General features: G+C 38.2%; 1 protein-coding gene and 1 non-coding gene across 6 annotated transcripts in view; one reads left to right on the top strand and one right to left on the bottom strand.

Annotated features, from left to right (window-relative positions):
* Nucleotides 1-14,989, bottom strand: part of Egf (epidermal growth factor) — a 91,935-nt gene extending 76,946 nt beyond the window's left edge. For 4 of the 5 annotated variants that reach the window (XM_074041531.1, XM_074041532.1, XM_074041533.1 and 1 more), the window contains exon 1: nucleotides 14,404-14,989. In XM_074041531.1, coding sequence (XP_073897632.1) covers nucleotides 14,404-14,530 — 127 coding nt within the window. In that variant the 5' untranslated portion in view covers nucleotides 14,531-14,989. The remainder of the gene's footprint in view (nucleotides 1-14,403) is intronic. The other variant, XM_074041534.1, reaches the window with a different exon arrangement.
* A 6,372-nt stretch (nucleotides 14,990-21,361) lies between these two features.
* LOC141411078 (U2 spliceosomal RNA) lies at nucleotides 21,362-21,552 on the top strand. The gene has a single exon (XR_012435934.1). It is a non-coding gene; the product is annotated as a U2 spliceosomal RNA (small nuclear RNA).
* Nucleotides 21,553-22,105: the final 553 nt, after the last annotated feature.

Here is a 22,105-nt window from a genome sequence, read left to right as displayed (position 1 = left end):
CCTACATTGATCACACGAGATAAAGAAGGACATTCCATACTAATAAAAGGGGAAATAGACCAGAAGGAAATAATAATCATCAATCTGTACGCACCCAATGTCAATGCACCCAATTTCATCAAACATACCCTGAAAGACCTAAAAGCATATATAAACGCCAACACAGTGGTTGTGGGAGACTTTAACACTCCATTATCATCAATAGATAGGTCATCCAAACAAAAACTCAATAAAGAAATCCAAGATCTAAAATATGCAATAGATCAAGTGGACCTAGTAGGTGTCTACAGAACATTTCATCCAACCTCTACACAATATACATTCTTCTCAGCAGCCCATGGAACCTTCTCCAAAATAGATCATATCCTAGGGCACAAAGCAAGCCTCAGCAAATATAAGAAAATAGAAATAATACCATGCATACTATCTGACCACAATGCAGTAAAAGTAGAACTCAACAACAAAAGACAAAAAACATGCAAACAGCTGGAAACTAAATAACTCATTACTTAATGAAGAATGGATCATCGATGAAATAAAAGAGGAAATTAAAAAGTTCCTAGAAGTCAATGAAAATGAAAACACAACCTACCAGAACCTATGGGACACAGCTAAGGCAGTCTTGAGAGGAAAGTTTATAGCCATGAGTGCATATATTAAAAAGACTGAAAGATCCCAAATCAATGACCTAATATACATCTCAAACTCCTAGAAAAACAAGAACAAGCAAATCCCAAAACAAATAGAAAGAGAGAAATAATAAAAATAAGAGCTGAAATCAACGAAATAGAAACCAAACAAACCATACAAAGAATTAATGAAACAAAAAGTTGGTTCTTTGAAAAAATAAACAAGATCGATAGACCTCTGGCAAACCTGACTAAAATGAGGAGAGAAAAAAAATAAATTAGTAGAATTAGGAATGCAAAAGGGGAGATAACAACAAACACCATGGAAGTCCAGGAAATCATCAGAGACTACTTTGAGAACCTATATTCAAATAAATTTGAAAATCTAAAAGAAATGGACAGATTTCTAGATACATATGATCATCCAAAACTGAACCAAGAGGAAATTAATCACCTGAATAGACCTATAACACAAAATGAAATTGAAGCAGCAATCAAGAGTCTCCCCAAAAAGAAAAGTCCAGGACCTGATGGATTCTCTGCTGAATTCTATCAGACCTTTAAAGAAGAACTGATACCAACCCTCCTTAAACTGTTCCATGAAATAGAAAGGGAAGGAAAACTGCCAAACACATTTTATGAAGCCAGTATTACACTTATCCCCAAACCAGGCAAAGATACCTCCAAAAAGGAGAACTATAGGCCAATCTCCTTAATGAACATTGATGCAAAAATCCTCAACAAAATAATGGCAAATTGAATTCAGCAACACATCAAAAAGATTATTCACCACGACCAGGTAGGCTTCATCCCAGGGATGCAGGGGTGGTTCAACATATGAAAATCAATAAACGTAATAAACCACATTAACAGAAGCAAAGACAAAAACTACTTGATCATCTCAATAGATGCAGAAAAAGCCTTTGATAAGATCCAACATCATTTCATGATAAAAGCTCTAAGAAAACTAGGAATAGAAGGAAAGTTCCTCAACATTATAAAAGCTATATATGACAAACCTACAGCCAGCATTATACTTAACGGAGAAAAATTAAAACCATTCCCTCTAAAATCAGGAACCAGACAAGGATGCCCACTATCTCCACTCCTAGTCAACATAGTACTGGAATTCCTAGCCAGAGCAATTAGGCAAGAAGAAGGAATAAAAGGAATACAAATAGGTAAAGAAACTGTCAAAATATCCCTATTTGCAGATGACATGATCCTATACCTTAAAGACACAAAAAACTCGACTCAGAAGCTTCTAGACATTATCAATAGCTATAACAAGGTAGCAGGATATAAAATCAACATAGAAAAATCATTAGCATTTCTATACACTAACAATGAGCAAACGGAAAAAGAATGTATGAAAACAATTCCATTTACAATAGCCTCAAACAAAATCAAATACCTAGGTGTAAACCTAACAAAAGATGTGAAAGACCTCTACAAGGAAAACTATACACTTCTGAAGAAAGAGATTGAGGAAGACTATAGAAAGTGGAGAGATCTCCCATGCTCATGGATTGGTAGAATCAACATAGTAAAAATGTGGATACTCCCAAAAGTAATCTACATGTTTAATGCAATTCCCATCAAAATTCCAATGACATTCATTAAAGAGATTGAAAAATCTACTGTTAAATTTATATGGAAACACAAGAGGCCACGAATAGCCAAGGCAATACTCAGTCAAAAGAACAATGCTGGAGGTATCACAATACCTGACTTCAAACTATATTACAAAGCAATAACAATAAAAACAGCATGGTACTGGCACAAAAACAGACATGAAGACCAGTGGAACAGAACAGAGGACCCAGATATGAAGCCACACAACTATAACCAACTTGTCTTTGACAAAGGAGCTAAAAATATACGATGGAGAAATAGCAGCCTCTTCAACAAAAACTGCTGGGAAAACTGGTTAGCAGTCTGCAAAAAACTGAAACTAGATCCATGTATATCACCCTATACCAAGATTAACTCAAAATGGATCAAGGATCTTAATATCAGACCACAAACTCTAAAGTTGATACAAGAAAGAGTAGGAAATACTCTGGAGTTAGTAGGTATAGGCAAGAACTTTCTCAATGGAACCCCAGCAGCACAGCAACTAAGAGATAGCATAGATAAATGGGACCTCATAAAACTAAAAATCTTCTGTTCATCAAAAGAAATGGTCTCTAAACTGAAGAGAACACCCACAGAGTGGGAGAAAATATTTGCCAATTATACATCAGACAAAGGACTGATAACCAGAATATACAGGGAACTTAAAAAACTAAATTCTCCCAAAACTAATGAACCAATAAAGAAATGGGCATGTGTACTAAACAGAACTTTCTCAAAAGAAGAAATTCAAATGGCCAGAAAACACATGAAAAAATGCTCACCACCTCTAGCAATAAAGGAAATGCAAATTAAAACCACACTAAGATTCCACCTTACCCCTGTTAGAATAGCCATCATCAGCAACACACCACTAACAGGTGTTGGCGAGGATGCGGGGAAAAAGGAACCCTCTTACACTGTTGGTGGGAATGTAGACTAGTACAACCACTCTGGAAAAAAATTTGGAGGCTACTTAAAAAGTTGGACATCGATCTACCATTTGATCCAGCAATACCACTCTTGGGGATATACCCAAAAGACTGTTACTCCAGAGGCACCTGCACACCCATGTTTATTGCGGCACTATTCACAATAGCCAAGTTATGGAAACAGCCAAGATGCCCCACCACTGACGAATGGATTAAGAAAATGTGGTATCTATACACAATGGAATTTTATGCAGCCATGAAGAAGAACGAAATGTTATCATTCACTGGTAAATGGATGGAATTGGAGAACATCATTCTGAGTGAGGTTAGCCTGGCCCAAAAGACCAAAAATCGTATGTTCTCCCTCATATGTGGACATTAGATCAAGGGCAAACACAACAAGGGGATTGGACTATGAGCACATGATAAAAGCAAGAGCACACAAGGGAGGGGTGAGGATAGGTAAGACACCTAAAAAACTAGCTAGCATTTGTTGCCCTTAACGCAGAGAAACTAAAGCAGATACCTTAAAGCAACTGAGGCCAATAGGAAAAGGGGAACAGGTACTAGAGAAAAGGTTAGATCAAAAAGAATTAACCTAGAAGGTAACACCCACGCACAGGAAATCAATGTGAGTCAATGCCCTGTATAGCTATCCTTATCTCAACCAGCAAAACCCCTTGTTCCTTCCTATTATTGCTTATTCTCTCTACAACAAAATTAGAGATAAGGGCAAAATAGTTTCTGCTGGGTATTGAGGGGGGGAGCAGGAGGGGGTGGAGTGGGTGATAAGGGAGGGGGTGGGGGCAGGGGGGAGAAATGAACCAAGCCTTGTATGCACATATGAATAATAAAAGAAAAATGAAAAAACAAAAAAAAACAAAAAAAAAACAAATTTAAACTAAAAAAAAAAAAAATAAAGTCTCGGTGCTCAGACTTGCAGACAAACAACAGCAGCAGTGTCTAAAAACTGCGTTAGCATAACTCTTAAAGTCTCAGTCCTTAGACTTGCACTGTCCCATGTTCTCTTCAGCTTTCTTTAGCTCAGCTTTTCTAAAGCCTGTGTATAAACTTCTCACACAGAAAGCTGCTCTGCTGGAGACAGAAACATCACTGGAAGCAGCAGCCAATCAAAAATCCCCATCAAAAAACCTTTTAGTCCTCCTTCAGTGAGTCTTTTACATACAGTGGTAAACAAGGAGGTGGAGCAACAGATCTTGGGGAGGGGTGTGACACCGTAATAGAAGAAACCTGCGCTCCTACTTCTATGAACATAAACAACTTAAGAAAAGTAGCTGTGCTGCATTTTGCCTTCTCCTCTCTTCTGTGGCTGGGGCCATGCCAAACTCAGCCTGTAGATCATTGAGCACAGCTGTGCTTATGTCACGTTCTCATTGGCTTCTCATAATCCACTCCCCATAGCCAAGACTTCATGCAACTCCACTTTCAACATCTTTGCTTCACAGCCATCCTGTGAAGCTACAATGAGCTGAACCTCAGCCCTGAACAATCTCCGAGGACATTTTTTCTTGATGTTCTCACAAACGCAGTGGGTCCACTGCCACTGGCTACACTTATGCTACATTTTCCTCATAAAACACATTTTAACATGTAAAGAAGTCATTTCTGACTTCTGAGAATTTTTGCTGAGAACATCTCTTCTCTGATGCATTTATTCTTCAACTGACTCATGAAAAAGAACAATAGTTCTCTGTGCACATCCTCATTGAAACCGTGGTATATACAAAGTGTGGCTGAGATTACCGGCCTTGGAGACAGAAAACTAATGGCATCCCTACTGGTTCCCATATTGTCAACTGTGTGACCTTCATCTCCTTATTTCATTTCTCTGTGCCTTCGTTTCTTCATGTCCAAAAATAAGATGGAGTTGTTATGAAGAATGAACAAATTAATTAACATAAAATGCTTAGAATCTTCCCTGATGCATAGCGAGTTCTCCATAAATGTTGCCTGTTAGTTTCTAGAAGATTTGATAAGCTGAGGTAATTAGAAACACCCTTACTTTCCCTCCACTATATAATTTTTCTAGTACTTAGTAAAATCTTCAGTGACATTTCTGTGCAGTTTCTAGCCTTCTCTGAGGACAAAGGGACACATCATTAAGTGTTGTCATGTGGTTTTGGTGATATTTTATCACTGCAGGAAGCAGGAGGAACAAATGCTTCACCCAGAACACGAGGCTATTATCTTTTGCTGTGATGTAGGAAACTTCAAAGGAGCCTCTGACTTCTTATCAGCAACTTAGTATATGTGGTCTTAAACAGCAGAACTTTGAACACAGTGGTAAAAATTATAAAGAGTATCTCTTGATTCTGGATAAACATTTTTAAATTTCTTCTTCGTCCTAAGGCTACCGAATACCATTAATTGTTTCAAGGCATATTTTACACTTTTTATGAGGTTCATCACTAAAAATAGCAAGGGTAAGCCCATTTTTCAGGCTGTCTTCTTATCAATTTCTCTTCTTTCACCTTATTATTTGGCCAAAGCTAAAGAGAGTTCCCTTGCTTTGACACAACATGAAAGAGTTCATTCTAGGTCTGAGAAAAGTGAGAAGGCTGCCCTTCCCTGGTTATTTTCTTGGGTTTGCAATACGAGTATTGTCTACAATCTTTAGTTTCTTTGTTGAATTTTGTAAGAGTTAAATTTAAGAAAAGCAAATAATAAGTTGGACATCATAGTATACTCTGTAGTTTCAGCTACTCAAGAGGCTGAAGTGGGAGAACAACTTGAGCCATGAGTTCATGACCGGCCTGGGCAACATAGCATGACTCTGCTTCAAAAACTCAATAAACAAATAAAAATAAAGCCAGCCATTCTAGTACATGCCAGAAATCCTAGCACTCTGGAAGCTGAGACAGGAGGATCCTGAGTTCAAAGCCAGGCTGAACTACATAGCAAAACCCTGTCTCAAAAACAAAATAAACAACAAAAAAAGAATGAAAAGAAAGGGAGGGAAAGGGGAGGGGAGCGAAGGGGAGAGGAGGAAGAGGGAGGGAGGGATGGACAGAGGGAAGAAGGAAGGAAGGAAGGAAGGAAGGAAACCAAATAATATCACCAGTTAACAGGTGAACTACCTCTCTGGCCCCTTGCACAGTGGAGTCCACCATTTCCTCAGGACCCCCTGTGAATGGGTCAGTGATGTCACCATCCTCAACCCAAGCAAGAGTTAATGTTGAATAAATCCTTTCTGACTTAATTTGAATTAATCTGCTGGTGTAATCTACACAAAAGGAAATGTCAGTCCCATGTTCAAAATGCTTTTTTCAAAGTGCTTTCAACTCAAGAGAACTAGATATATTAAGAAATTTTCCTTAAGCCAACTTAGAATTATGACTACTTTTTGGTAGGAAGAACCAGTGAAATCATTATACTGTAGACTTTCAACAACCCATCTCAGACGGTGTCACGTACATAGTAATTTTGTAGACTAAGAGACCAGGGTGTCCCGAGTCATGGGACCCTGATGGTTATTTCTCTGTCCAGATCTCAGCCTCTCCTCTCTAGCAGGAGGTAGTGGGCTGGAATATCTTAAAGGGCCTTTCTAATTTCACATTCATCAACTCAGTTTCTACCCTGCCTGCATCATGGAATTCAGTAGTTGGAATGTTTGTGGCACTTTATAATGAGGCTATAGCTTGCAGTAAATTCCTAGATAAATGTTCTTAACCTCTACTGCCTGTGACATGTTTCCTTTTCTCTGCTTCTGTAAACTTCAAATATCAAATCAATATTGTGCCACTAGCAGCTTTACTAAGGGAAATAAAAAAATAACCTAAAACAAACAACTTCTCCCAAGTGACATTAAACATTAAATATTCTGAAAGAAGTCTTAGAAATTAGTCAGATTAAATCTGTAAAATACTTATTGGGGGTAAAAAATTGGATATTGGTCCTACTTGAAATGAGCACAATTACTTTCTCTTTTTACTTCCTTTAAATAATGTTCCTCAAATTGCATGTATTTGCCTATAGATATGTACTACATGCTGAAAGTTCCCAGATGAAAAACAAAAACAAAAGAAAATTTAAGAAGGAAATTAAGAAAGTGAATTATGGTTGATGAACTTTCTGTATAATGACTATAGAATTTTTAAACCTATTGAAGTCACTATAACAAAGGGAATAAGGTAGAAAGGGGAAAATTGGGGGAGATGAACCAATTCAGAAACAATACATATATACTTGGAAATATCACAATGAAACTCTTTGTAGAGGTCTCTTGAACAAACAAAATGTCTTTTTTTTCCCCAAGAACAGGGAGGACAGGAAGGTAAAACAGGGCCTGTCTGGGGTTGGTACCAGTTGGAGGGGGGAGGATATAAAGAAAGGGTGTGGGAAGATGAATGTGATGGCCATATTATGTTCTCATGTATGAAAATGGAAAAATGAGACCTGTTGAAACTATTCCAAGAATGAGGGAGGGGAATAAAGGAGAATGATGGAGGGGGTGATTCACTATGATATATCATAAGCACTTTTGTAAATGTCACAATGTACCTCCGGTACAACAATAATATGATAATAAAAAAGAAAAGTTAAAAATATTAAAGTCTATGTTTCCTGACTCTAATGCTAAGTTCTGGCCCCTAGTTGTATATACAACTGTTAACTGACAGACAGGAAGAAGAGTTGTTTAGAAAAAATAATTCATAGGGATTTTGGCCATACTTTGCCATCGAGGACAATAACACATCAGAGAGTACATCATGGGTAAGATGATCACTAGGTCTGGCTCATCCCAGGAAACCAACTTCTGATTCTCTAAGCATCTTTAAAAACTTCAAGAAACAGGTTTTAGAAAAATTACACAAAGCAAAGGTGCTTCTTATATGGATCAGCCTGGCATTTGATTAATAGCCAATATTACTGGGGACTCACTACGTATCAGGCAAGCTTCTAAGCATTTGACATCATTTATTTAGTCTTCATAACAATCCTATGAGGTAGGTACTAGATCTTACTAATTTCAAAGCTGACACCTAACATGACATGCTAGACAAGAGTGATGTAATGTAAGGCCACGAGAAGGTGTGACACTACAACCACTTAACCAAAACTGCTCCATTTTTCTTGGGCAACACCAATCCACTTCTGCAATGCACCAACCACAATTCATTCTCCTTTTTTTTTTTTTTATTATTCATATGTGCATACAAGGCTTGGGTCATTTCTCCCCCCTGCCCCTACCCCCTCCCTTACCACCCACTCCACCCCCTCCCTCTCCCCCCCACCTCCCTCAATACCCAGCAGAAACTATTTTGCCCTTATTTCTAATTTTGTTGTAGAGGGAGTCTAAGCCATAATAGGAAGGAACAAGGGTTTTTGCTGGTTGAGATAAGGATAGCTATACAGGGCATTGACTCACATTAATTTCCTGTGCGTGTGTGTTACCTTCTAGGTTAATTCTTTTGATCTCACCTTTTCTCTAGTTCCTGGTCCCCTTTTCCTATTGGTCTCAGTTGCTTTTAAGGTATCTGCTTTAGTTTCTCTGCATTAAGGGCAACAAATGCTAACTAATTTTTTCACTCTCCTTAAGATGTAGCTTGTGTTTCAAAATGGCATTTCTGTCAGATACCGGTGGCTCATACCTGTAATCCTAACTACTCAGGAGGCAGAGATCAGGAGGATCACAGCTTGATGCCAGCCTGGATAAATAGTTCGCAATTCTCTATCTTGAAAATACCCAACACAAAAAAGGCCTGGTGGAGTGGCTCAAGTGGTAGAGGGCCTGCCTAGTAAGCATGAGGCCCTGAGTTCAAACCTCAGTACTGCCAAAAAAAAAAAGCATTTCATTCTGTCTCTTGAAAATAATAAAACCTGGCAACTTCATGTGTCAACATAGCATATGTTAAAGTGGATACCCATGCATGGAGTCACTTAGCATCCTGCTGGCATGGAGATTCTAGATGGCAATTTTTTCACATACCCTATTTTTAACTCTTACCTGAAATCTTTACCACGGTTCATTAGGATAATAAAGTGATATAAATGTTACAGGAGGTTCTTCAAATTTGTTTTCCAAAATATAATAAAGCTTTTGATCCACTTAGAATACTTAAAATTCTAAACAATATTGTTTGACTCTAAAAGATACACATTTCCAATCCTTGGTAAATTAACATTAATGGACAGTACACTTTGCAATTTCCCTGCACATCAAAGAGAGGCTAATTGCTTCTATTTGGTAATCTTATAGTAAATAATAATGTGTGCTTCAGAAGGAAGGAAAAATACTAGGAGGTCTTGGTATATTATTAGTTCTCATAAGGGAAGGGGCTTACATAAACAGGATTGGGGTCAGCAGGCATAGATTTATAACAATAGTGAGTTTAATTGATCTTTCATCTTTGTCCTGTTTTTATAAGGATGGAGTCTATGGAAGAAGAAAGAACTATCTTTAAGGTTCTAAATTTTTAACCGGCAAAGTACTGAAATGAACGAGATAAAACACTATTCCTCAACTGACACATCCCATGCTGAAATTCAAGGGAACTGCCATGATGCTTTCTGACTCTGTATTCTAGCAGCCATATACTCCCAGGAAGAACCAGCTCATTGTCTACCGACAACACACAGGCTGTGCAAGCACTCAGACAGGCTGCTCTGAAAAGGGGGAAAGAGATGGGTGCTTTTCTATGAAAAGTCCTTTCTAGCCTATCCCTGGGAAGGGACCCTGCAAAGAAATCAGGGGATACCTCGAATCATGGTCACAGTAACTGACTGTATCTCAAATGCCTTCCCGTGCACACAAATTCCAACTGCTAAGAATCCTATGAAATGTTTGGAAAACCCAGTCATTGAGAGACAGGCGCACACATGGCCAGCTTAAGAGGATCAGAAAATTAAGGTTAGACATGGAAGCAGGCAAATGTACCAATTCAAACTCCAAGCTTAGAAAGAAGGTCAAGAAGTGATGAGAGTAGAAGGTCTTGTCCTGTGTTTGGCTAAGGTAACTGAGGTTCCCACATACTTGCTAATTCTCAGAATTGAGAAGAAAGCTCTAAAAGACAATGTTCAGGAATAGAAAAACTCCTAGAGAAAGACATGTTTGCATACATCATTCCACAATTGCCCTTGGTAATGACAGGGACCATAGAAAACAAACGAGACGCATTTCGATTACAGCTAGAACCTTCAGAAAATGAAAGATCCTTCTGATTCAGTTTTTCTTCTTCTACACCTGGTAAAAATGTTATTCATCCTTCCAGGCCTGGCTCTCAGTCACCCTTTTGTTGTGGGCCTCAGCAAATAGAACAGCCCCAGCTGTTCTGAGACTGCAGTAGTGATGTAGAAAACCACCTCAGTTCTGAGCAAGACTCTCTGTGACTGCCATGGTGGTGCACACCTGTAATCCCACACTTAAGAGGCAGAGGCAGAAAGATCCATGTGAGTGTGAGGTCAGCCTGGGTTAAACAGCAGGACCCTGTTTCAAAAAACAGAACAACAGCAAATGCCTACAAAATGTACCTGCATTCTTAGTTCATCCACTAATACTTTCTTTATGGTGAGTAGTATTAGCATTCTGGTAACAGTATGGACATTTTCTTTTTCTTTTTCTTTTTTTTTTGAGATGAGATCTTACTACATAAGATCAGCCTCCCAAGTTCTGGGATGACAGGTTTGTACCACCACAACCAACCTTAATTCTTTCTTAAAGTTAATTATAATTATAGCATTAAAAACTGTAACTTATGCTGGAGGTATGGCTCAAGGGTAGAACACCTGCCTCGCAAGCAAGTGTGAGGCCCTGAATTCAAAGCCACAGCCCCAAAATAAAAAGCTATAACATAAAACTAACATGTTCTTTAGCTCCAGGTCTACTCAAATTAGGTGTAAAAACTAACACTAAACTGTTTCATGGAATATGAAACTTCTTCGAGAAAGCTTTAGGAATTCCTTGAAAGAAAATACATTCCTCTGGGAAAAATATTGAGGAATGAAGAGGATGGAAGTAGGCTACATTTATACACATGAAGACAGCATAATGACACTCACCAAACACTGCTTTAAAAAAGGAGGAAGAAGGGGAATGTGGAGATACCACAGAGAGGGTGAACTTATTCAAAGTATGCTATACACATGTATGAAATTATTATAATAAAATCCACCTTAATTATTCATGTATTCTAATTCAAAAGTGGAAATAAAATTTAAAATACATTCTTTCCTTCAATGACTCCAGTAAGCAGTCACATTGACAATGGACGCATTGATACAATACTGACAATAATCCCAGGAGGAAGGTGTAATTAGCTTTATTTGACAGTAGGGAAAGTGAGATACACCATTCACAAACAGTGAGGCTGTGATTTGGACCAGGTAGGTAGTGTGTCTCCAAAATTTATCCTCTTTTCCACTAACCCTCTCAAAGACTAAAAATCACTAGAGATTCGGGGGATAGTTTCAGTCACATGGTGTGCAAAAAAGATCATTCTGCAATTTCTCTTCAGTTAGATTTTTTAAAAACTTTTATATAACTTTAGCTGAAAACAACAAGATTCAGATCTAGGAATTACTCTGCTGTGCACTTGACTGGGAAACTGACCAAGTTTAAGCTGGTGCCAAAGTCAGCAATTCACTGCTTACTGATAGAACCGATGTCTTCTGTTGGCTAACTTTGTGCTACACAGGGTCCTTTCCACAGCCAGCTCTAGGAGCCTGTGTTCTTCTCAGCTTCATTTACCAAGAACATTTATGTAAATAATACAGGTAAGGATGCCAGACAGGAACACTTCCCTTTTCCACTGACATTTGTTCTCCAAGGCAAATAGGCTAGAAAGTTCAGAAGCCACAGCCACTTGCTGTCTTCATCTACCTTAGCTTAAATAAAAGCCAAGAGAATGCTTGCTTTAAATCCAGGTGGATGGGGAACTGAAAGGAAGTCCAATTCCATGTTGCTATCACTTGGTGTATCTGGTCAACAGTCATGTGAACAGGGGCCATCATGTTACCTAGGTCTTGTTAGACGTCAAAGCATAATTCTTATTCAGTTAAGTTGGCCAAAAGGTGGTCTGTCTCAATGCCAGGGGCAAGAAATTGGGCAGGTAGAGTTTAAATGAGGGGAAAAATAAATGATACCGCCGTATCTATTTAGAGAGAAGAAAGAAATACTATTCTCTGAAATGCAGGGGTAACAGGGTGTGACCTAGGCAGTTATCAACTAACATAAGATACAGGGTGTAAAGCAGGGAGTTTAAAAGAGTGACTTGCAAAGAGGCAGAGTCACAAAGTGACATCCAGACATTCCACACTCTGTGGAGTGGATGCCCTGTGACTTCACTGTTCAAAATAAGGTACCTCGTGGTATGACTTGATCAAAGAAACTTAGCCAAGACACAGAGTCCAAGAGGACATGCTAGTTTCACATTATCTCATGCCAGCCCCACAATTATCCTGACAGACATCACTGGTATCATTTTCCAGTGATATTCTAAGGCATCTCAACTCTTAAGAAGGTAACATGCATTTGAAATGAGGTTTTTTGCTTCTGAAACCTGTGGGTCTTCCCCTCTATAACACCGTCTCCCTAATTGTCAGCTCTGCTCTGAGCTTTATGTTGTGCTGGTGCAACCTCCCACAGCAAAGGCACCTCTGGGCCTACAACAGATGAGGAATGCCAGACCTACACCTGAGTTAATCATGCTATTCCCTGAGACCCTAGAGCTGGGTAGAAACATTTACTTCTGCAATTTCTTCCCTTTCTTGGGTTCTGCTTCAGCAGTCTGGGTTCTTTCCTAGTCACTGGTCATCCGACTGGCTCCCACCATGATCCCTTACATCCCACATGGATGGCAATGCTTGTCTCTGCTCATTTGCCATCCTCTCCAGGGAAACTTCTCCCATCCCAGAGATGATCTAGTCTACTTGAGATTATTATGTCCACAAGCTTTTACTTCTACCTCAACAGCTAAGAGGTCTATAGGGTCATTTTTGTCTTTGCTGCCCCCTTTCTGATATTATTCTCGGGGACTGTGATTAGCTGATCAGCAAGAATTTACAGAGTATACACTCTGGAAGTAGAGATATTGTAGGTGCTGGGGACAGAGAGATAATTAGTGCTTACCCCTTCCCCCAAGTGTCCCAGGGTCCTGCTCACCTGCCTGGTGACAGTTCCTGGGACTCTTAGCAACACCATTTTATTTCCTCCTGTGTAACTTCCCCAATGAACAAGCCAAGAAAGCAGTCAACCTCTGGCAGTTTGGCCCAGTTCTGTTTTTCTTACTCCCACTTTTCTGTGCTGTCTTCTTGAAGTTTCTTTTCTAGAAACTTTACTGTGTTTTCCTTGATCTACCTCTTTTTGGAAGCCAGACCCTATCTCAACAGGGCAAGATGAAAAGAAAGGAAGGCCAGGCAATGTGTACCTTGAATAGATAGAAGTGGCTGCCTTGCCTGATCAGCAGGTTGGAGACCTGCCCATGGAGTAAAGGAGCAGGTCAACAGTGAGAGGAAGAATGTTTTTCAGGTAAGAGTCTTAGGCAGAACTGTCTCTTGAGTTTAGTGAGTCTTAGGCAGAACTGTCTCCTCATTAAAAATCCATTTAATGTGAAAGAAGCTGTGGGTTATTTACTCATTGCCATTTCTCAGCAGTTCTCAAAGTTACAATGCACCTGTTCCTAAGAACACTTGGAGCTATGTGTTCACAGCAGTGACAGCAGGGAGCAATGGGAGGAAGCTGAACTTCAGAAGCAGCGACAGCAGGGAGCTACAGGAGGAGGCTGAACTTGACCTTCTGGTTAATTTTCACAATGTTAGAATCACCTTTGCTCACAGTTCCCATCCCATTTTTTACTGATTTATAGAAACTTCTCAATTCTTACACAAAGTTGTGCAAAGGAAGGCCTTCTTTTCTTATAGTTTAAATAGAGACAGTTTCAAAAGCAACAACCACCACCATATGTTTCCCCCAGCTTCCAACATAAAGACTGATGTTTGCATGAAAAGAAATGGTCAACTAGTTTAAAAAGGGCCTATTCACTCACACCCTAAAGAATAGTTTAGAACCATGAAATTTTATAGTCAGTAACAGATTAGCTCTAGTAACCAGTAAGGAAATAAAGAAAAATTAAGCAAATATACACACCCAAAGACAAACCAGAAGAGAAAAAAAAGAAACCCCAAACCCAGCCAAGTAAACAAATGGAAATGAACAGGTACCTTTGGGCAGTGCCCCAAGCCAGTGAATTCCTCTTAATGGGATTACTTACCCACACAAGTGAAAGTCTCCTCTCTCCCAAGAGGACCTTCAGGACAGTTCCGGTGCTGCTGTGCTAAGACACTAACAAAACTAAATTTAACAACTACTGGCAACAGAAGGATGAGTGAGAGACGCATAATCTTGATGGCCTAAGCCTTCAATAGAAAGTAACTTGATTTTGCTCAAGTGGCGCCCAGGCAAAGTGAGTCTGTCTGAGCCCCAACAGGTCCACTCTGGTCAGCCTTTGGCCCTGGGGCATCTTTTATTTTGCTGTTTTGTTGCTATCCTCCAGCTCCTTCTTCACCTCCAGAGAGAGTCTCCAAATGCAGCCTGAAAATCCTCCAGGAATGATTTCTTAGTATCTAAGTTGTTTTTGGAAGCCAGTTAGAAATACCTGACACCCTTATGACAAATTTCACAGACTTCGGAAACCTAAGGCTGACTGACTTGGCTGTGACAGGCACAGCCAGGCAAAGGCTTAGAGAGGAAAAAAAAAAAAGAAAGAAAGGAAAGATTTGAGGGAAAGTTCTACCCACGAACCTAGGATGAAGCTGAAGAAGGATGCAGATATGATTCCTCCGCAAACACAGTTTCTCGTTTTTGAAAAATAGAACGACTCCCCTTTCCTTTTTAAAGCTCTTTTGGCTCCACCTCCTCTGCTTTAGTGACACTTGAGTGAGCCTCTGTTTGCAAATGTGAATGTGGGCAATTCTACTGGACAGGAAGGCAGGGCCAGCTGCCAGAGAAGAGATAACTGCGACTCACCATAAATATTCCATGCAGACCAGAGAAAGAGCAATTAGAGGGCTGTGGACGAGCTAATGGTGTCTTGGACGTACCTGCTGAATTTTGGCTGTTTTAATATCTTGAAGGATGGAGACACAATTAAACCATATAAATCAATGCTGAACCACACCGTTGATAACTCAGATCTGTAATAATTGATCATTCCCGTGAACAACACCGAAGATAATTCACTTTCAGCTCATTATTTGAATGAAATGTCAACACCAGCACACATTCCTGGAGCTTCATCTTTTTTCTTCCTCCTGTATATTTTATAGCGGAATTTGAAAGATTATTCTTTCCAAAGCAAAGGGAAATCCCTGAAGCCAAATGAAGAGATACTGTATGCACAGATACTTTTTCTTTCAGCATGTGCATGATAAAACATCGTGAGGGGGCAGGAGTGCAGGGAAAGGAGTGGACTGTTATTATAGAGTCATGTTGGAAAAAATAAGTTAAGAGTGCAAAAGCCAGCAAGCGTTGGAAACCCAGCACTGCTGAGCGCAATTCCTCCTCAGATAAATCACGCCATCTTTTCATATCTCAGTGACAGAAAATCAAGCTTTGACTGTCCAATGGCTGTCTCCTTTACCATTCACTTAGAGCAGCCTCAGGACTTAAGACTATCCAGCTCAGGCAATGCGTTTATACCACATTTGATAAACAATGGCATTTTCTGCTGGTTTACTCCATCTTAGAAAACAGACTGCCTCAAGATAGTGGTCCAAGTGCTAGTCAAAATGTAGATAAAGCAATAATTATAAAAGTAACAGCCAACTAGTAGATACCCACTGTAAAAGAGAACAGAACCACTCTAGGCCCTGTGCTTGGATTTAATTGTGTCCTAATTATTTCTCAAAGACAAACAGTTAAGTCATGATTTCTCCAGTGTCATTCAACCTCAGCCAAGCAGCTCTGACCCTGTGTAAGGAGAAACAGACCCAACAAGTCATGTGGATGGATATACGGAATATTCCATTGCAGTATGGACTCAAGCAGACTCAAGACTCAGAATGAGTGTCCTACAAATAACCTTCACTGACTATTCAAGTTACTAACCTTATTAATAAGCTTCCCCTTCAACAAAATACACTGCCAATGTCACAGATGACAGCAATCGAAGGGGTTTGGAACACAGTCCAGTGTATCAACAGAGAGGAATGGAGAGAGTGATAGGAACACAAATATGAAATAATCCACAAGTATATTCTATTTGGATGTGGAAGCTGTCATGTTATTTTTGGTCATAGAAAAGTTTACTTTCCCAATTACACATCACCTATTGCCATTAATGTTGAGCAGAATGACATTTCCGTAGGAGTTGATAGGGATATAGTAGGTAATGTCATAGATAAGTCCAGCTAATTCACAGGTCATCTATAGTTGCCCAAGTAGTAAAGTCATAGAACTTAGTTGCCCAACTACAAAAGATTTCCAAGATATTTATTAAGTCCATATTACTACTTCTAGATAAAATTGAATCTTCCCTGGGCAAAGAAACACCTTCCTTATCAAGTTGACAAAAAGATCATCATAAATTTATGGGTTTAGGATGCCAAATATATTTTAGTTTTTAGAATTGAGTCAAAAGAAACTGCTTAATCCATCAATTAAGCAGCTACATGTTAGCGGGAACTGTATGAGGTACAAGAAACAGAAGTCAAACTAGGAGTGATGGCCCACGCTGTTAGTCCCAGCACTTGGGAGGCTGAAGCAGGAAGATCATGAGTTCCAGGCCAATCTAAGCTACACAGTGAGTCTCTTTCTCAACTCATCCGCCACAAAACACACACACACACACACACACACACACACACACACAAAAGTAATAGTCCTAACTTCAAGAACTTGTTGAAGTTGGTTGTTAATAGATGACTGTGAGCTAGTACATGGCGAGTCACCAAGTATTCTGGGGGTGTTGAGAAAGAAAGGGACTGCACTGAACTCTGTGGGCTGAGACATGCAGTGAAATAATTGAGTAATATTCACTTGTGTTTCATGCAATAATTAGGAAGCCTTGATGGGCCTGGAGAAGGAGGAAGTCCATGGCGACAACAGTTGAGGAACAGGACAAAGAATATAATTGCTTAGGGATTAGATTCTTAGATGCTGAGGAGACACCGTTGGATGGGTCTCCAACTGTGTAAGAGAGTTAAACATAAATGGCAAAGATACAGTTCTGAATGCTTTTCATTGTGAGAGGCAACAACAGCCAGGAGAAGGGAAGCTACTGGGAGCTATAATTGTGTGTGCCCAAATGCGAAGCACTTCATTCTCCCAGGTGCTGGAGAATGAGCAGCTCTGATTGACCACAGCTACCATGACTCCATCAGCAGATTGCCTCCTATGTGCCAGGCATATGGGAAGCAGGTGTTTGGTTCACATCACCTGTAATCTTCAACTCCACCTTGCCAGGAGAATAAATATCCTATCCCTGTTTCACCCACAAGAACACTGAAAATCAGAAAGGCTGAGGGATTTTCCCAAGTTTACACACACTTGTGAAGGACAGGAGCTCTGAAGTCGTGACTCTCTCCTTCTTAACCAGTGTCACAGATTCGAATGAACAGGCTGTGATAGCACACCCACAACATTGCAGATGTGGTTATGATGGCAGGAACCAGAAATGACAAGGCAGCCTGTTTTGGAAAAAAATGGCTTTTAGCGCTTACCATGAACAGCTTAGATCTGGGCCACTCTGACTATGAATATCAGTGTACCAGGGAAGCGCCTGCAAACGAGCTGAAAGCATTGTTTTTTAGAAAGAAAATAGCTTGTGTCTGAAATTCTATGTGACTCATTTGTGGCAGAATTTAAAGCAGTAATAAACGGAAAGAAAATTGGGAGAAGCACAGGCATAGGAGTTAGCTATGTGGAGAAAATTTAAATTTATTAAATTTAATAACCAGATGTAAAAGTCCTATTGAAAAAAAGGGCAAATATGCTTCTTGGTATTTACCAAGAGTTGAAAAGTTAGGAAGGAAGGAAGGAAGGAAAGAAGGAAGGAAAGGAAGGGAATCAATTCATGAAAAGATTTTGAGGAACCACAAATGTATATTGCTTAGTAAAAGATGTCTGCTTGAAAAGCTACATAGTATATGAATCCAACTATAACACACTCTGAAAACAGCAAAATGATGGAGTCTAAAAAGGTCAGTGGTTACTAGAGTTTCAGGTGGGGAGGCAGGGATGAATAGGTAAAGCACAGGAACCTTTAAGGAAATGAAATTTCTGTGTGTGGTGCTGCAGCGGTGGATACATGTCATTATGCATTTATCAACCCATAGAACATACAATGATAAGAACAAACCCTAAAGTAAACTGTGAACTTCAGTTAATAGTGGTTTATCAATATTGGCTTATCAATGATAACAGTACTATAAGATGATAATAAGGAAAACAGGTGGGGTAGTTGATGATGTATATGGAAATTATCTATATTTCCTGCTCACTTTTTCTGTAAACTTAAAACTGCTCTTAAAAAATACTGTTTGAAAAAAAAAGAGAGAGGTTGCTATCTTATTACAGTTTCATAAATTAAATGTCATGTTCTGCCTGATGACATCAGATTTTTAAAGCATCTGGTAACAAGAAGAATCCTGTTCATGGTCCACTTTTCAACTAAGTCTATCCCTAATCATGTAGAAAATTTCCTCAGACAAAGAGTCAAAAACAAGCCTCCAGAAATATATACATAAAAAGAAAAGGCATAACAACCCATAGTCTATAATCTATAATTCTATGAAGGAGCAATAAAACTTAAACATAAAAAATTAAACCATTCATTTCATATGGTCTACTTTTCAACTAAGTCAGTCCCTAAACACATAGAAAATTTCCTCAGAATAAGAGTTTAGAACAATCCTCCAGAAACAGATGCATAAAAGGGAAAGGCTCAACAACCCATAACCTATAGTCTGTAATTCTATGAAGGAGCGATAAAATTTAAATATAAAAAATTAGACCACTCATTTCTTATTGCACTTATGAGCACAAATTCAGCCTGCCTCTTTTTTCATTCTCCCAGGTACTTTAACTTCTAAAAATGTCAATGTTTGGCAAGAGAATGGTGGCTTTTCTAACATTCACAATACAATCCCATAATCTTCAATTCTGATGAATTTGTAGGAAGCACAAAACATTAAGAATATAAGATTTCTGAGATGCTATGAACACTATTTGCTGGAAACTAATGAAAATGCAAGCCATTGCTTGAAGCTCTCTATTTGGTCTTATTTTAAAAACTGAATCAGTGTCTTTTTCCCATCTTCTACCTCCAATGACAGAAATTATATGAGTGAGAATAATCATGGTTTGCCAGTCGACTGAAAAGACATAAAATAAATAGTGGGGTGAAAATATTAGAATAAGTGATATGTTTTTAAATTTTCAAAAACCATAGCAACAAAATTAGTTAATTTGCTTTTATTTGGTTTCTCTAGCCTGACTTCCAACTGAGATGCACTTGTTTTGAATTTTTTATTAAAGTAGAATTTACATAAAGTGAATACATCGTAAGAATGCAATCTATCCAGGTTCTGGGGGCTCACACCTATAATCCTAGCTACTCAAGAGGCAGAGATCAGGAGGATCACAGTTTAAAGCCATCCCGGGCAAATAGTTCACAAGAACTTATCTCGAAAAAACTCATCACAAAAATTGGCTGGGATTGGCTCAAGGTGAAGGCCCTGAGTTCAAATCCTAGTACTGCAAGAAAAAAAACCAAAATCAATCTGATGAGTTTTAATAAATATAGGTCCATAGCTAATAAGCAACATGTCAACCAAATTATGGTACATTTCTCTTATCATCCAAATTTCCCCTGTACTTCTTCCACTGAATTCCTCCCATCAGCAACTATTGTTCTTGTTTTTCTCAACATAGATTGGATTCATCTGTTTTTAATCTTCATAAAATGCAATCATACAGTGTGTTCAATTTTGTGTGTCCCTTCTTTGGTTTAGCACAATGCTTTTGAAATTCATCTTTGTTGTATTTATCAGTGCTTTTCTCTTCATGCTTCTAGGAAGTGTTCTTCTATATGAATATAACACAAATTGTTTATCCATTTTCTTATTGATGGACCTTTGGATTGTTTCCAGGTTTGGCTCAATGAATGTTTTCATTTCTGTTCAGTTACTATCTAATTGGTGGTTCATAGGTTAGGTATATGTTTAACTTCATAAGAAGCTGCCAAACATTTTTCCAAAGTGGCTGCTCCATTTTGTTTTCTCTCCACCAATGGATGTAAGTTCCAATTGTTCCATCTTTCCACCCACTTTTTATCTTAAACCCTATGTGTGTGACCAGCATAATATCACACTGATGTTTTAATGTGCTTTTCTCTGATGACTGTGGTGCTGACCATTTTCTCACATGTTAATTTATTACTCTTGTATCCTTTTTGTGACATCTATTCAAATCTTTTCTCCTTTTTATGAAAATTTTACATGTTTGACTTTTGTTATATTATCTATAGAAGCTCTTTCTGTATATTCTGGATTCAAATCCTTTGTTGGATCAATGCATTGTGAACATTTTCTCCCAGTTTGTGGCTTGTCTGTTCATTTTCTTAATAGTGTCATTTGACAAGGGGAAGATTTTTATTTTGTTGAATTCATTTTTTTTCCTTAGTGGTTAGCATTTTTTGTATGTGTTCTCTCTAATAAATCATTGCCTATTCTTATTTTCCCCCACAGATATTTTTAGAGTTTTAGTGTTTATGTTTGGGTTTGTGAATCTTAATTAATATTTACATATTATATAAAGTGGGAATTATTTATTTGCCTTCACATTGGTATCACATCGTTCCAGTGTCACTTAGGAAGAGTTTTCTTTCCTCTTGAATTTTGTTCTTGCTCTCACTGAAATATTATCTGACCATCTTTCTGTGGGTCTTTATCTAGGTTTATTATTTACTATTAAGACTTATTATTTATTATTTCTGGACTTGTTGTTTGGTTGGTTCATTTGCCCTTATGTCAATACTGCATTGTCTTGATTATTGCTTTTTTGTAAGAATTCTTAAATTTTGCTAGGGTAATGCATCTAAGTTCATTTTTTTGGCAATTATTGGGATTTTATTTCCATAGCAATTTCTACCAAAAAATTCTTTTAGGGTTTTGATTGGGATGTCATAGAATAGGTCAAAAGGGAAGAACTGACATCTTAACAATATTGGGATCACTTCTCAGCCTTTTGGCTAAAATCAAGTGTAGTATCTGTTCTTACCGGTTTAATATCTGATATGTCCTCTATATGAGGACAATATAGTAAATGGATTTTTGGAACAGGGAGATGGAATAGGCACTTGCTCCGTCCACTTCACACATCGACCTGGTATTGCAGTACCTTCAGGAACGGTGCACAAAATAGATAGATAGATATAAATAGATAGATAGAGAGATAGATAGATAGATATAGAGAGAGAGAGATAGATAGATAGATATAGATAGATAGATAGATAGATAGATAGATATAGATAGATAGAGAGATAGATAGATAGAGAGATAGATAGATAGATATAGATAGATAGATAGATAGATATAGATAGAGAGATAGATAGAGAGATAGATATAGATAGAGAATAGATAGATATAGATAGATAGAGAGATAGATAGATAGATATAGATAGATAGAGAGATAGATAGATATAGATAGAGAGATAGATATAAATATAGATAGATAGATAGATATAAATAGATAGATAGAGAGATAGAGAGATAGATAGATAGATATAAATAGATAGATAGATATAGATAGATAGATAGATAGATAGAGAGATATAGATAGGTTTTTCATTTCTCCCATCAATGTTTTTGACCATTAAGTGTAGAACCTTACATATCTTCTGTTAAGTTTATCTTATTTTATGTTGAAATACTCTTATAAATGTAATACTTCTATTTATTTTCTAATTTTCTATT

The sequence above is a fragment of the Castor canadensis genome, chromosome 9 (genome assembly GCF_047511655.1).
Source record: "Castor canadensis chromosome 9, mCasCan1.hap1v2, whole genome shotgun sequence".
NCBI classification, from domain to species: Eukaryota; Metazoa; Chordata; class Mammalia; order Rodentia; family Castoridae; genus Castor; species Castor canadensis.
Note: the sequence above shows the minus strand (reverse complement) of the source record. Positions and strands in the feature narration are given on the sequence as shown.